This window comes from Mustela nivalis, assembly GCF_964662115.1.
Source record: "Mustela nivalis genome assembly, chromosome: 18".
Taxonomy (NCBI): Eukaryota; Metazoa; Chordata; class Mammalia; order Carnivora; family Mustelidae; genus Mustela; species Mustela nivalis.
Genome location: NC_139037.1, coordinates 32508071 through 32522773, shown reverse-complemented (window position 1 = coordinate 32522773; position 14703 = coordinate 32508071). Strand labels below are relative to the sequence as shown.

The following is a 14703-nucleotide window of genomic DNA, read 5'->3' as shown; positions in this document are numbered from 1 at the left end:
ATATCGAAGAGGTATTTGCACATCCATGTGTGTAACAGCATTATTCATAATTGCCAATAAGTGGAAGCAATCCAAATGTCATCAATGGAAGAAGAATCAAAATGTGGTTTACACATACTGTATTTGTTAGTTCCCCAGAGAAACACAACCAATAGGACGTATACATAGAGATTTATTATAAGTAATTGGTTCATTTCACTACAGAGGCTGGCACATGTAAAATCTGCAGGGTAGACTGGCAAGCTGAAGACTAAAGAGAGCCAATGTTTCAGTGTGAGTCTGAAGGTAGTCTGCTGAAGTACTAGTGAGAGCTGATGCACCAGATGAAGTCCAAAGGCAATCTACTGGAGAATTCTCAATTGCTGAAGGAGGTGGATCCTTTTTGTTCTCTTCAGGCTTTAACAGATTGGATGAGGCTCATTCAGACTCAATCCTAGGACCCTGGGATCAATCACGACCTGAACTGAAGGCAAAGGCTTTAACCCACTGAGCCACCCAGGCGCCCCTAAAATTAAATCTTGACATCTTCATCTAATTTTGCTATTTTACCCTGGGAACATGTAAAAACCAATACACATATTTAAAAAATATTTCAGTTTACCTTTTAGCTACCGAAGATCTTCCATATTGTCTTCTGCGAAGCCTGGCAGACGAAGACATCTTAAGTCCTAGGAAAAGAAGTTGAGGGTTTTTTTAGGATTAAATTAGAAAACCATTTTACAATCAAGAGCAGTGTGAAACATTTACAAGCAGCAGTGCTTGCTTCCAACCTCCACCCATAACAACTCTTCAAGCAAACACAATAATGAAGACCAGCTAATCACAACCCTAAAATACCCTCCCAATTCTATTTCTCAGCTAAAGAAAAAGCCGAAGTCATCTAGGGAAGTTCCAAGGGGCACTGGCAAAAATGCTCACAGATTGGAGGAAAGGAAAAGGGGTATGATTTAAAATGCACAGTGGTTGGGGCGCCTGGGTGGCTCAGTGGTTAAGCCGCTGCCTTCGGCTCAGGTCATGATCTCAGGGTCCTGGGATCGAGTCCCGCATCGGGCTCTCTGCTCGGCAGGGAGCCTGCTTCCTCCTCTCTCTCTCTCTGCCTGCCTCTCTGCCTACTTGTGATTTCTCTCTGTCAAATAAATAAATAAAATCTTTAAAAAAAAAATAAATAAATAAAATAAAATGCACAGTGGCAAGGTGAAACAAACAAATGAAACAAACTTGATTTCAGGGATTTCAGTTCCACTTTGGTGTCCTGTCTTCCTTTAGAACCATGTGATGCTTCACAAGGAGACATGGCAAAGGCAAACGACCACAAAACACACTGTCCAGATTTGGAGCCAGAAAGGATACTTTTCTTTTCCTTAATGAACTGATTTGTGCATTACCTACACTGAAAGATGCTGAGATGTCTAGGACTAAAAGGGAGAACAAATAAACTATTAAAATGAGGAGAAAAAGAAGCAAAGTATTTTTTTAAAGACTTGAGGGAGAGCACACATGTGCACACACTTGCAGACATGTGCGGCGAGGGGGGAGGGGCGCAAAGAGCTCTCAAACCGACTTCACCGCAAGCATGGAAGCCTGATGTGGGGCTCCACAGCACATGAGATTAAGAGTCAGCTGCTCAAATGACTGTACCACCGAGGTACCCATCCATTATTTTAAATGCTATAGTTCACACACCATAAAATTCACCCTTCTAAAGTTAAATTTTATGGTGTTTTTTAGTACATTCACAAAGTTGTGCAACCATCACCACTTCTGAAATTCCAGAACATTCTCACCATTCTCCCTCCACCAAAAAATATTCCAGCAGCAGTCACTCTCTATACTCTCCTCCTCACAGCCTCTGGTAACCAATCATGAACTTCCAGTCTTTTTGGAATTATGTCATTTCAGACTGTGATATAAATGGATGTCCTCTTTTATGTCTGGCTTCTTTCATATAGCATGCTTTGGGTTGTTGTAGGATGCATCAGTATTTGTTCCTTTTATGGCTAAATACTATTCCACTGTATGGATATACCACTTGTTCATCCATTCACCAGTGGATGGTCCTTCGGGTTGCTTCCATTTTTTTGGTTATTATGAACAATGCTGCTATGAACATTTGTGTAACAAATTTTTGTGTGAACACATATTCAATCTCTTGGGTATGCACTTAGGAGTGGAACTGCTGGGTGACAGGGTAATTATGTTTAACTTTTTGAGGAACAGCCAAACTGTCTGCCACACATGCTGTACTATTTTATTTTACATTTCCACCAGTAATACCATACATGAGAGTTTCAATTTCCCCCAACCTTGCCAACACCTGACATCAACCTTAAACAGGAAGACATTCTGTGCGGATCATAAGCATGAGCATGATGGATACTCTCAACGCAACTGCAGGCCCCCAGCTTCCACAAGTACTCTTTCTCACAGGGACTTCATCTAACAGGCTGAGGAAAGGCCTGTAACCTCCTCCTCCTCTCCTCTCGCTCAATCACACTATCCCACCACACAGAAGACAGACCAACTGCCCACCACCCAGAATCTCACTTGAGCCAGTGGATCACCGCAGTGTAAAAACTTCAGAATGAGATTAAAGCAAGCAGAGAAAGCAGAACAATGCAAATAACTTCAGCAAGACATACTGAAGGAAACGAGAGTCTTATTTCATCCAGTTCCCAGCATGGTTCTAAGCACTGTCCATCCTAGAAGACTGGAATGTTCAACATAAAGATGGACATGTTTGATTACACCATAACCAATAATCAACTAAAAACTGATCACAGACCTAAATAAAAGAGTCAAAGTATATAATTCTTAACTTTTAAAAATATTTTATTTATTAATTTGTCAGAGAGAGCGAGTGAGTGATTAAGCCGGGGGAGTGGGAAGCAGAAGGAGAAGCAGGTTGCCTGGTAAGCAAGGAGCCTGATGTCGGAGTCAATCCCAGAACCCTGGGATCAAGACCTGGGCCAAAGGCAGACACTTAACTGACAGAGCCACCCAGGTGTCCCTGAAGTATGCAATTCTTAGAAGAAAACACAGGAGTAAATATTTACAATCTTGGATTAGATAAAGATTTTTGGATATGGCACCAAAAGCACAAGCATTAAAAAGCTGACAGGCTGGGGGGTGCCTGGGTGGCTCAGTCGGTTAAGCATCTGACTCTCAATTTCAGCTCAGTCTTAATTTCAGGATCATGAGATCAAGCCCCACAGCAGGCTCTGTGCTGAGCATGGAGCCTGCTTAAGATTCTCTCTCTCCCATGACCTCTGCCCCTCCCCTCCATCGTATGCTATCAAAAAAAAGTAAAAAACTTGACAAGTTGGGGGTGCCTGGATGGCTCAGGTGATAAGCATCTACCTTTGGCTCAGGTCATGATCTCAGTGTCCTGGGATCAAGCCCCACATCCCGCTCTCTGCTCAGCAGAGAGTCTGCTTCCCCCTCCCCCTCTGCCTGCTTCTCTGCCTAATTGTGATCTCTCTATGTCAAATAAGTAAAATCTTTAAAAAAAAAAAATTGACAAGTTGATTTTATCAAAACTTTAAAATTTTGTGCTTTAAAAGACACCATTAAAAAAATTATTTGTAGGGGCACCTGGGTGGCTCAGTAGGTTAAGCATCTGCTTTCAGCTCAGGTCACAATTCTGGAGTCCCCAGATGAAGCCCCACATTGGGTTCCCTGCTCAACAGGGAGTCTATTTCTCCCCAGTGCTCTTCATCCCACTTGTGTTCTCTGGCTCGCTCTCTCAAATAAATACATAAAATCTTTTTTTTTTAAAGGATTCTATGTATTTATTTGACACAGAGATAGAAATCACAAGTAGGCAGAGAAAACAGCAGAGAGACTGGGGGAAGCAGACTCCCCACTGAGCAGAGAGCCTGATGCGGGGGCTCAATCCCAGGACCCTGAGATCATGACCTGAGCCGAGCCGAAGGCTGAGGCTTAACCCTCTGAGCCAGGTGCTTCTAAATAAATAAAATCTTAAAAAATAAAAAAAGAAAGATAATACAAAGAGGAAATCTTTAAAAAAAAAAACTTGTAAATCTTGTATCTGATAAAGACCTTATATTCAGGACATAAAAGGAACTCTTACAATTCAATAATAAAAAGAAAAATAACGCAATTTTAAAACAGGCAAATGGGGAAGCCTGGGTGACTCAGTTGGTTGAGCTGCTGCCTTTGGCTCAGGTCCTGATCCCAGCTGGGATCAAGTCCCGCATCCGGCTCCCTGCTTGGTGGGAAGGCTGCTTCTCTCTCTGCCTCTGCCTGCCACTCTGCCTGCTGGTGCGCTCTATCTTGCACGCGTTCTCTCTCTCTCGCTCTCTCTCTGACAAATACACAAATAAATAAATACAATCTTTAGTATATGTGCTGCCGAAGCGGGCACATAAATAAAATCTTTAAATAAGTAAAACGGACAATGATTTTTTTTAATTTGATTTGAATTGACTGATTTGAGAGAAACAGGACAAGAAGGGGGAGGAGGAGAGGAAAAGAATCAAGCTGACTCCATACTGACCGTGCTTGGAGCTCAACTAGGGGGTCAATCCCAAGACCCTGAGATCATGACCTGAGCCAAAACCAAGAGTTGGACATTCAACTGACTGAGGTACCCACGTGCCCCTAAAATGGACAAAGGATTTAAATAGACATTTCTTCAAAGAAGATGTACACATGGCACAAAGCACATGAAAAGGTGCTCAACATCGTCAGTCATAAGGAAGTACAAATCAAAACTACAATGATATCACACCTGTAAGGATGGCCACTATAAAAAAAACAGAAAATAATAAATGTTGGTAGATGTGTGGAGGAACTGGAATCCTTACACACTGTTGGCAGATATGTAAAATGGTGCAGCCACTATAGAAAACAGAATGGCAGCTCCTCCAACAATTAACAACAGAATTATCTATTATTCAGTAATTCCACTTCTGGGTATATACCCAAAAGAACTGAAAGCAAGGTCTTGGGAGACGTTTGTACACCTATATTCATGGCAGCACAGTTCACACACAACAGCCAAAAGATACAAGCAACCAAGTGTCCATTAATGGAAGAATGAATGAACAAAATGTGTTATATACAGACTGGAATATTCACCCTTAAAAAGGAACGAAATTCTGATACACTCTACACCATATGAATCTCAAGGACATTATACCGGATGGAATAAGCCAGTTACGAAACGGCAAACATTTTATGAATCCACTTATATGGGGTTATCTAAAGGAGTCAAATATATAGAAACAGAAAGCAGAATGGAGGTTGCCTGAGGTTAGGAGGAGGGAGAATAGGGAGCTGCTGTTTAATGTGCAAAAAGTTTCAGTTTTGCAAAAAGTCCCAGAGACTGGTTGCACATACTTTCCGCCACTGAATTGGACACACAAAAGCACTTAAGATGAAAGCACCTGGGGTGGCTCAGTCAGCTGAGCATCTGACTCTTGATTTTGGTTCAGAGCCCCACGTGGGGCTCCACGCTTAGCAGTGTACTTGAGATTCTCTCTCCCTCCCCCCATACATGAATGCTGGGGTGCCTGGGTGGCTCAGTGGGTTAAGCCTCAGCCTTTGGGTCAGGTCATGGTCTCAGGGTCCTGGGATTGAGCCCCGCGTCGGGCTGTCTGCTCAGTCGCAAGCCTGCATCCCCCCCTCTCTCTGCCTGCCTCTGCCTACTTGTGATCTCTCTGTCAAATAACTAAATAAAATCTTTTAAATAAATAAATGTCAAAATCAATAAATACATAAATAAAAAACAAAATGAATGTCTTTTTAAAAAAATGGTTACAACAGCAATTTTGTCATGTGTGTCTTACCACAATTTTTTAAAATTCATGTATTAGTGACACACATTCCATTTATTTCAAGTGTGCCACCCAGTGACTAGTTACTCAATAAGTCTATACATGGCACTATCCTCACCGCAGTGTCGTCAGCATCTGTCACACACAGCGCTATTACAGTACCACTGGCTCTAGTCTCGGTTTGGTTTTGTTTTTTAGTTTAAATCACAAAGAGACAGCACTTCACTGACTAAGATGGGTATCACCGAAAGTGTTGGGTCAGCGGCCCTAGGAATGCACGAGGAACAGTAAAATGGCCTCCAGGCCGCCATCTTCCCCTACCCAGGACTTTCCCACCAGAAGGACATCTGTCAAGGTCACCCTAAGTAAACCAAAACCTATACCAGAAACAGAAACCAGCCACTTTGGGACTTTCCAACCCCAACCTCTAACCTTACCAAATATGGTTATGAGCCCCACCCTGCCCTGGCCTAGTAAATGCTCACTTAACCCCTTACCGCACGACTTCACCTACTGTCCTCTCCTAGGAGAGTCGCAGAACCTCACCCGAGGGTGCCTTTAATAAAGCTTGCCTTGTGCCTATCTGGCCTTGGTGTCGTGTATCTCGCCTGTAAAACCTTACAAAAAGGTCAAAGGCTGGTGAGGAGGTGAAGAAACTGGAACCCTCATCTACTGCTGCTGGGAATGTAAAATAGTATAGCCCCTCTGGAAAGCAGTTTAGTAGGTTCTTAAAAAGTTAAACATAAACAGCCATTCAACCCACCTACCCAAGAGAAATAAAACACACATCCACACTCAGACTTGTGGGCGAATGATCACAGAAGCATTACTCACAAGAACCAAACGACGAAAACAATTCAAATGTCCATCAACTGGTGAACGGGTAAAAAGAAAAAAATGTGGGATATCCGTGCCATGAAATACTACTCAGCAATAAAAAGGAATTAAGTACTGAGATATGCTACAACATGCATGAATCCCAAAACCAGCACACCACAGTGAAAGCCAGTCACCAAAGGCTACATATTACTGGTGGAGGTGGTCACTGAGACGACATGAACTGTGAGCAGGATCTCAGCAACAGGAGGCTCCTTACCCCCTTCTCTGTCCTTGGACTATACATCCAGCTTGCCATTCCTACTCCCAGAGGCTGCCCTAGAACAAAGCCTTCAGAGAACGATGTGATGTTGAGACCATCTGGACAGTACATGACTGAATGCAGGTGAAGATCTCTATAGAAACTGGTAAGATTTGGCAGGTAGGTGCAGAGATCTACTTATCTTGTAGCTGCTCAAGACACATCTTCTATTTGAGCTCCTTTGCTTATTATACCTCACACCTACCCATCGGCAGTGGTCTGCCTCTTTCTTGGGTCTCTCTCTGCCCTCTGCCCATTTCAGATTATACCCAGAAGCTTCCAAGGAGCTTACAAACCAACAATTATATAATTATGATTCCATTTATATAAAATATACAGAAAATGTGAATTCAAAGAAACAGAAAGCTTACTGGTTGCCCAGGGTGGAATGGGAAGTGACTAAAATGGGGTACGGGGGCGCCTGGGTGGCTCAGTGGGTTAAGCCGCTGCCTTCAGCTCAGGTCATGATCTCAGGGTCCTGGGATTGAGTCCCACATCGGGCTCTCTGCTCAGCGGGGAACCTGCTTCCTCCTCTCTCTCTCTCCTTGCCTCTCTGCCTACTTGTGATCTCTCTCTGTCAAATAAATAAATAAAATCTTTAAAAAATAAATAAATAAATAAATAAATAAATAAAATAAAATGGGGTACGGGGCATCTTTCTGGGGGGGGACAAAAATTTTCAAAATGGACTGTGGTAAAGGTATTATGTAAATTTACTAAAAACCATTAAATTTAAAATGACTGAATTATGTGGGATGTAAATTACACATCTCAGTAATACTGTTTAAAAAGTGACCTCAGACTTCTCGGTTGGACACTGAGGGTCAATTTGGCCAGAACGGTGCTCTGCCATTTAATTTCCATAAACCAAATGAGTGCAATCTACACCTCCTGGATTTTACTCAAAATAGGACTAAAACATACATATGAAAACCACAGCATAGGATGGTCATGATACCCTTTGCAAGTCCTTATTAGTATAATAAAAACATACATTAGTTGTCAACTTACAAGTGTGTAAGAAGGAGATAAATTTTTCCACCGTGAGCTTGGGAAGAGGGTCACCCCACAGGTCAGCCTGTCATGGGAACTAGCAAAACGAAACCTCAGAGACCCACCCAAACGCAATAGCATTCTCAACGCTTAGCTAAGGGCAGGATTAGAGAGCCAACACTGCCAACAAAAGGCAGGTAGCCTTTTGTCTGCTCCCAGTCCCCGATTACGGAAGAGCCATGGCTGGAGGCATTTGCCTTGCAAAATAGGTAGCCTCAAAAAAAACACAAAAAACAAAAACAAAATAGGTAGCCTCTTGGCGCCGCTGGGACTGGGATAAAGCTGAATTACAAAGATGACCAAAGGCAAAACAAAACCATAAACCTCAGTTTGGAGCTTTCAATATTCAATTCCTTCAGGAGTCGTTATTTTATTTATTTAAGGAATCTCTACACTCAAAAGGGGGCTCAAACTCAGGACCCCCAAGAACAGTCTCACACTTCTCCCACTGAGCCAGCCAGGCACCCTTCCTTCAAGACTCCATACTGACCTTGGGGCGCCTGGGTGGCTCACTGGGTTAAAGCCTCTGCCTTCGGCCTAGGTCATGATCCCAGGGTCCTGGGCTGGAGCCCTGCATCGAGCTCCCTGCTCAGCAGTGAGCCTGCTTCCTCCTTATCTCTCTGCCTGCTTCTCTGCCTACTTGTGGTCTCTGTCTGTCAAATAAATAAATAAAATCCTAAAAAAAAAAAAAAAAAAAAAAGAGAGTAATACTGACCTTAACTCATTTCTTTCCCAGTCACCAGACTTCCACAGAAGACCCAAACATGCCATACTTGTTCAAATGCTTCTTTCAGACAGGGCAAAACCCTCTTGATCACTCCCATACTCCCAGCCCAGCCAACCTTAACCTCAGACTCCCCAACTCAGGCATGGAGCTTAGTGCAGGGGATACAGGGCAAGCAGGTAAGAACACTGTCTTGCTCTCCTAAGAATAATTTATTAATCAAGCATTACGCAGTCAGAACGGTTATTAAATAATCACTGAAGCAAAATTAGAACTGTATGGTAATAGGCAGGGAAGCACAGGCACTTTGGAAATGGTGCAACAGAATGTATCTGTTCTCAACTTTTATCCATATTAACTCATTGAACCATCAAAAGATCCTATAAAGTGAGATCTATCATTACCCTATTTTGAGGATGAGAAAGTGGACACAGAGAGGTAAGATAACTTGCCCAGGTACACACAGCTCGTCAGCGGTGCACCCACATGCGCCCACGCATCTGACCGCAGAAGCCTGGTGCAATCACCCAATCCGCTGCCTTGGTAAATACTGGCAGAAAGAATGAACTGGAGACAGTCACAGCACATTAGCACATTACCCCACCCACTCCCAAGAGGTAAAGGGAGGCCGAGGCAGGGCTAATCCAGATGAGGACGAGGACACGCCAAAGCGGGAAGGCAAGAGGATGCACAGGCAGGCTATAAGAGGCAGGGGAGGCTGCCGGGGGTTCCCGGTTCATCCCCAGGTAATGCACCAGGCCCACCTGCCCACTTCCCTACTGGAGAAACTGAGGTCCCCAAGGAGCCAGAACATAGGCTCTGAGGCACCCACCCGCCTCCACCTCCCCAGGCTCTCCAGCCGGGAGGTGGTTAGGGGCACAAGGCCTGCAGGGAGGCAAGACCGGGGCCCCTCCGCCCTTGGTGGGGCACTTACCCCGCCGGACCAAGGTGTTCTTCCAGGGTTCCCTCACTCAGCGTCCCGCACCTTTCCTCCTCAAGCCTTTCCACTTTCACCTCGCCCTGCGCGCCTGCGCGCCTGCGGCCCCGCCCCCCATCAGGCCCCGCCCCCCACACCTCGGGGGCAAGCGGCCCACAGCGCGCCCTGCAGGCTGGGAGGTGTAGGCCCACTGACTTCTTGACCGGTCTTTCTTGTTCGTTTTCCTCTGCCCTTTCCTTGCACATCCCTCCTTGCCCTTCCTTCCCCCCTCACCTTCCCTTTGCCTTTTTCATGTTTTCAATCACACAGTAGTTCTTTTTTTTTTTTTTTTTATGGTGGTTTATTAAAGCACGGGGACAGGACCTGTGGGCAGGAAGAGCTGCTGCCAATCACACAGTAGTTCTTTCACTCATTCTTACATTTAACAATTATGTGTGTGCAAAACAGACAAACAACAACCAAACAAAACAATTAAATGTGCTCCGGAAACTGCTCACTGGGGAGAATGCAGGGAAGACAAAAATCCTGTGCCCATCAGCTTACATTCTAGAAGATGACGACAACAAATGAGTGACTTTCTAACTTTGTTATCCCTACTCACAATCCAACACATTTTACATCCCTTTCCAGTGTACACACACACACACCCATAAAACTAAAACTCAAGTTTCACAAACTAATACTTGATGGGCAGCTCCTCAAGAGACAACCAGAAAACTTGTGACCGAGCACAACTAACTTTGTTAGACTTCCTGCAGTAATGGAGAATTCTACATTGACAGTCTCCGTAGTATCTCAGACAGGGGGGATAAGGAAAGGAAATTTAGAGGGTTGGGGTCTGGACTTGGGTAGTTCAAGCAGGTCTTTCAAGACAAGACCTAATAGGCAGGAAAGACGTTGCAAAGCAGGTAGAAAGATTGAATTTTAGAAGGACATTTTATTTCCTTTAGTTTACTGGCTATTAATTATTGAATTTAAAAGGCTATGAAACTTCCTCTTTAATAAAGATTTTATATATTTGTTTGACAAGGAGAGAGAGAGACCACAAGCAGAGGCAGCAGCATTCAATGGGAGAGGGAGAAGCAGGCTCCCTGCTGAGCAAGGAGCCCAGGACTCTGGGCTCATGACTTAAGTCAAAGGCAGATGCTTAACCAACTGAGCCACCCACGTGCCCCCACTTTTTTTTTTTTTTAAGTAGGTCCGCACAGAGCACAGAGCCCAAGATGGAGCTCAAATTCACAACTCTGAAATTAAGACCTGAGCAGAGACCAAGAATAGGTCGCCCAACCAACTGGGCCACCCAGGCACCCAATGATATATAGCTTTAATGAAAAACATCCTCCTAATTCAATTTGTTTTAATTCTTATTTATTTGAGGGAGAGAGAGAGAGGGAAAACACAAGCGGGGAAGAGGGGCAGAGGGGGAGAGAGAGAGAAGCAGACTCTCTGCCAAGCAGGGAGTCAGATGTGGGATTTGATCCCAAGACCCGAGGAGTATGACCTGAGCTGAAGGCAGACGCATAACTGATTAAGCCACCCAGGTTACTCATTCTCCTAGTTTGAAAGAAATGTTAAATGTAATTTCCTTGATATTTATGTACTAAATAAATTGTAAGTTGAATTATTTTTAAAAACAAGGATTGTCGGGGTACCTGGGTGGCTCAGTGGGTTAAAGCCTCTGCCTTCGGCTCAGTCATAATCCCAGTGTCCTGGGATCAAGCCCCGCAAGAGGCTCTCTGCTTAGCAGGGAGCCTGCTTCCCCCTCTCTCTCTGCCTGCTGCTCTGCCTACTTGTGATCTCTGTCTGCAAAATAAATAAATGAAATCTTTAAAAAAACAAAAACAACAAAAAAAAAGGATCGCCTGAGATTGGGCAAATGTCTTGACATAAATTTTAGGATTAGAGAACACATCAAGGCACAGGTCTTAAAGCAAGTCTCAGTAAGTAAAACTGTTTGATAGGCAACCTGTTCTCCTAGATGCGCAATCCTGATGAGATTCCCAGTGTGAGAGCCCATCCTGCAAACTGTCCAGAAAAATAGGTTTAAACAAAAGCCTAAACCAAACAATTATTTACTGATTTATAGGCTTATCTTACTGAGCACAGCATCTTTGCTGTATTCTACAGGTCAAAGCAATAGCAAAGAGCATCCAGACTCAAGGAAAGGGGAAGAGACGCCCATCTCTTGATGCAAGGAGTATCAAAGAATGTGACCAACTTAAATCTGCCACACATCTGAGGGCACCCGTCTGGCTCAGTAGGTAGAACATGTGACTCTTTTTTTTGGAAGATTTTATTTATTTAGTTGAGAGAGAGATTACAAGTATGCAGAGACGCAGGCAGAGAGAGAGGGGGAAGCAGGCACCAGGCTGAGCAGAGAGGCCCAGGACCCTGAGACCATGACCCGACCCAAAGGCTGAGTCTTAACCCACTGAGTCACCCAGGTGCCCCAATAAATAAAATCTTTTTAAAAAAATTTTAAAATGAGGGGCACCTGGGTGATTCAGTCTATTGGGCATCTGCCTTCAGCTCAGGTCACTGTACCAGGGCCCTGGGATTGAGCCCCATGTTGGGCTCTCTGCTTAGTGGGGAGCCTGCTTCTCCCTTTCCCAGTGCCTGCCATTCCCACTGCTTATGCTCTCTCTCACTCTCTCAAAAAAATAAAATCTTTTAAAAAAAAATTTTTTTAATGAAATAAATAAACTTTCTTTCTGGCAGGGAAACCTAATTATAACTTCTCTTAACACTTTCTAGTGCCAACCTTGGGTCTCAAAGTTGGGTCCAGTCTTTACAAATACATTTTCCTTTTCTGCAAACTATATCAAAACATGAATTAGGCTGGTATTTGTTAGGTCTATGACTGTACCCATTTTCTTTTTTTTTTTTTTCTTTTAAAGATTTTATTTATTTATTTGACAAAGAAAGATCACAAGTAGGCAGAGAGGTAAGCAGAGAGAGAAAGAGCAGGAAGCAGGCTCCCTGCCGAGCAGAGAGCCTGATGTGGGACTCAATCCCAGGACCCTGAGATCCTGACCTGAGCTGAAGGAAGAGGCTTAACCCACTGAGCCACCCAGGCGCCCTGTACTGATTTTCAAGAAAGTCCCATTCCCCTATGCTTTTGTCTCTGAAAAGGTGTTTTACCTGTTTTGGCTAGGAAATGAGGAATATTGGAAAGCAACCAGCATACAAAGCAAAATTGGAAATATGTATAGTGATCACTTTTTTCCCAAAGATTAGATACTTAATGAGCCATTTGTAACCAGCTAGAATAGCATACCCAGAAAGAAAATGATAAAACTAAAAAAAAAAAAAAAGGTTAACGTAAAACCAATTCTTTCCATCTTTATGGTACAGTAAATAGGCAGAGAATGCAGAGGAATATGACTAGAATTAGCCTATGAAGATCTCAAGAGTAAAACCAGAAAGACAAGGTGAGAGTTTGATTCAGAATTTGTAAAGTATTCTTCATTTCATCTACTTAGTCTGATGGCCTTGGAATAGCTGTTCTTCTTCTCATACTGCTTGCTTCTAGAGGAATCCGAGAATCTTGAGATGGCAGCCCAATTGTCAAAAGGTAATGAATCGATAACAAAAGGTGTAGAGACATATAGTGGAATATTATTCAGCCTTCAAAGGGACGAATATTCTGACACATTCTGACACATCCATGATGTGATGAACCTTGAGCACCAAATGTTAAGTGAAATCAGTTATTCACAGAAGCGAAAATACTATTTGATTCTCCTGACATGGGGTACTTAAAGTCAGAATCATGGAGACAGAAAGTAGAATGGTGGTCACCAGGAACTGGGGGAAGGGAAGGTCAGTGTTTAATGGGTAGTTTTAGTTTTGCAAGATGAAAAGTATTCTGGACATGGTGGTAGTGATCATTACACAGCTATGTGAATGCACTTAATGCACCAAAACTGTACACTTAAAAATAGTTAAAAATAGGAGTACCTGGGTGGCTCAGTCATTTGGGCGTCTGCCTTCGACTTGGGTCATAATCCCAAAGATCCTGGGATCAAGCCCGGAGTTGGGTATCCTGTTCAGCTGGGAACCAGCTTGTCCCTCTACCTCCCCCACCCACCCTCCATCTCATTCTCTCTCTCCCTTTCTTGAGTAAATAAATAAAATCTCTGGAGCACCTGAGTAGCTCAGTGGGTTAAATGTTCACCTTCAGCTCAGGTCTTGATCTCAGGGTCCTAGGACTGAGTCCCACATTGGACTCCTGGCTCAGCTGGGAGCCGGTTTCTCCCTCTCCCTCTACCCCTCCTCCCTGCTCGTGTCCTTTCAATCTCTCTCTCTTTCAAATAGATAAATATTTTTCTAAATAAAAAAATAAAATCTTTTTTTTTTAAAGATTTTATTTATTTATTTGACATGGAGACAGAGATTACAAGTAGGCAGAGAGGCAGACAGAGGGAGAGAGAGGAGGAAGCAGGCTCCCCACTGAGCAGAGAGCCTGATGCAGGGCTGGATCCCAGGACCCTGGGATCATGACCTGAGCCGAAGGCAGAGACTTTAACACACTGAGCCACCTAGGTGCCCCAATAAAATCTTTTTTAAAAAATAGCTAAAATAAGGGGCACCTGGGTGAGTCAATCACTTGAGCATCTGACACCTTAATTCAGGTCAGGTCAGGATCTCAGGTCATGATCTCAGGTCCTGGGATGGAGCCCTGCCTTAGGCTCCATGCTCAGTGTGGAGTCTGCTTGCCCCTCTCCCTCTGCTCCTTCCCCCACTTAAGCTCACTTTCTCTCTCTCCCCCCTCAAATAAATACATAAATAAAACTTTTAAAAAACATTAAAATAAAAAATAGTCCAAATAGTAAATGTTGGTGTGCCTGGGTGGCTCAGGTGCCTTTGGGGGCACCTGGGTGGCTCAGTGGGTTAGACCCCTGCTCAGGTCATGATCTCAGGGTCCTGAAACTGAGTCCTGCATTGGACTCTTGGATCAGCAGGGAGCCTGCTTACCCCTCTCTTTCTCTTTCTGCCTGCCTCTCTGCCTACTTGTGATCTGCCAAATAAATAATAAATAATCTTAAAAAAA

The 14703-nt window shown here is 43.8% G+C and overlaps 1 protein-coding gene across 4 annotated transcripts in view; it reads right to left on the bottom strand.

Annotated features, from left to right (window-relative positions):
* Positions 1-14703, bottom strand: part of LOC309853403 (uncharacterized protein) — an 86124-nt gene that overhangs the window by 30955 nt on the left and 40466 nt on the right. For all 4 annotated transcript variants that reach the window (XM_082711342.1, XM_082711344.1, XM_082711345.1 and 1 more), the window contains one exon: positions 602-668. In XM_082711342.1, coding sequence (XP_082567468.1) covers positions 602-660 — 59 coding nt within the window. In that variant the 5' untranslated portion in view covers positions 661-668. The remainder of the gene's footprint in view (positions 1-601; positions 669-14703) is intronic.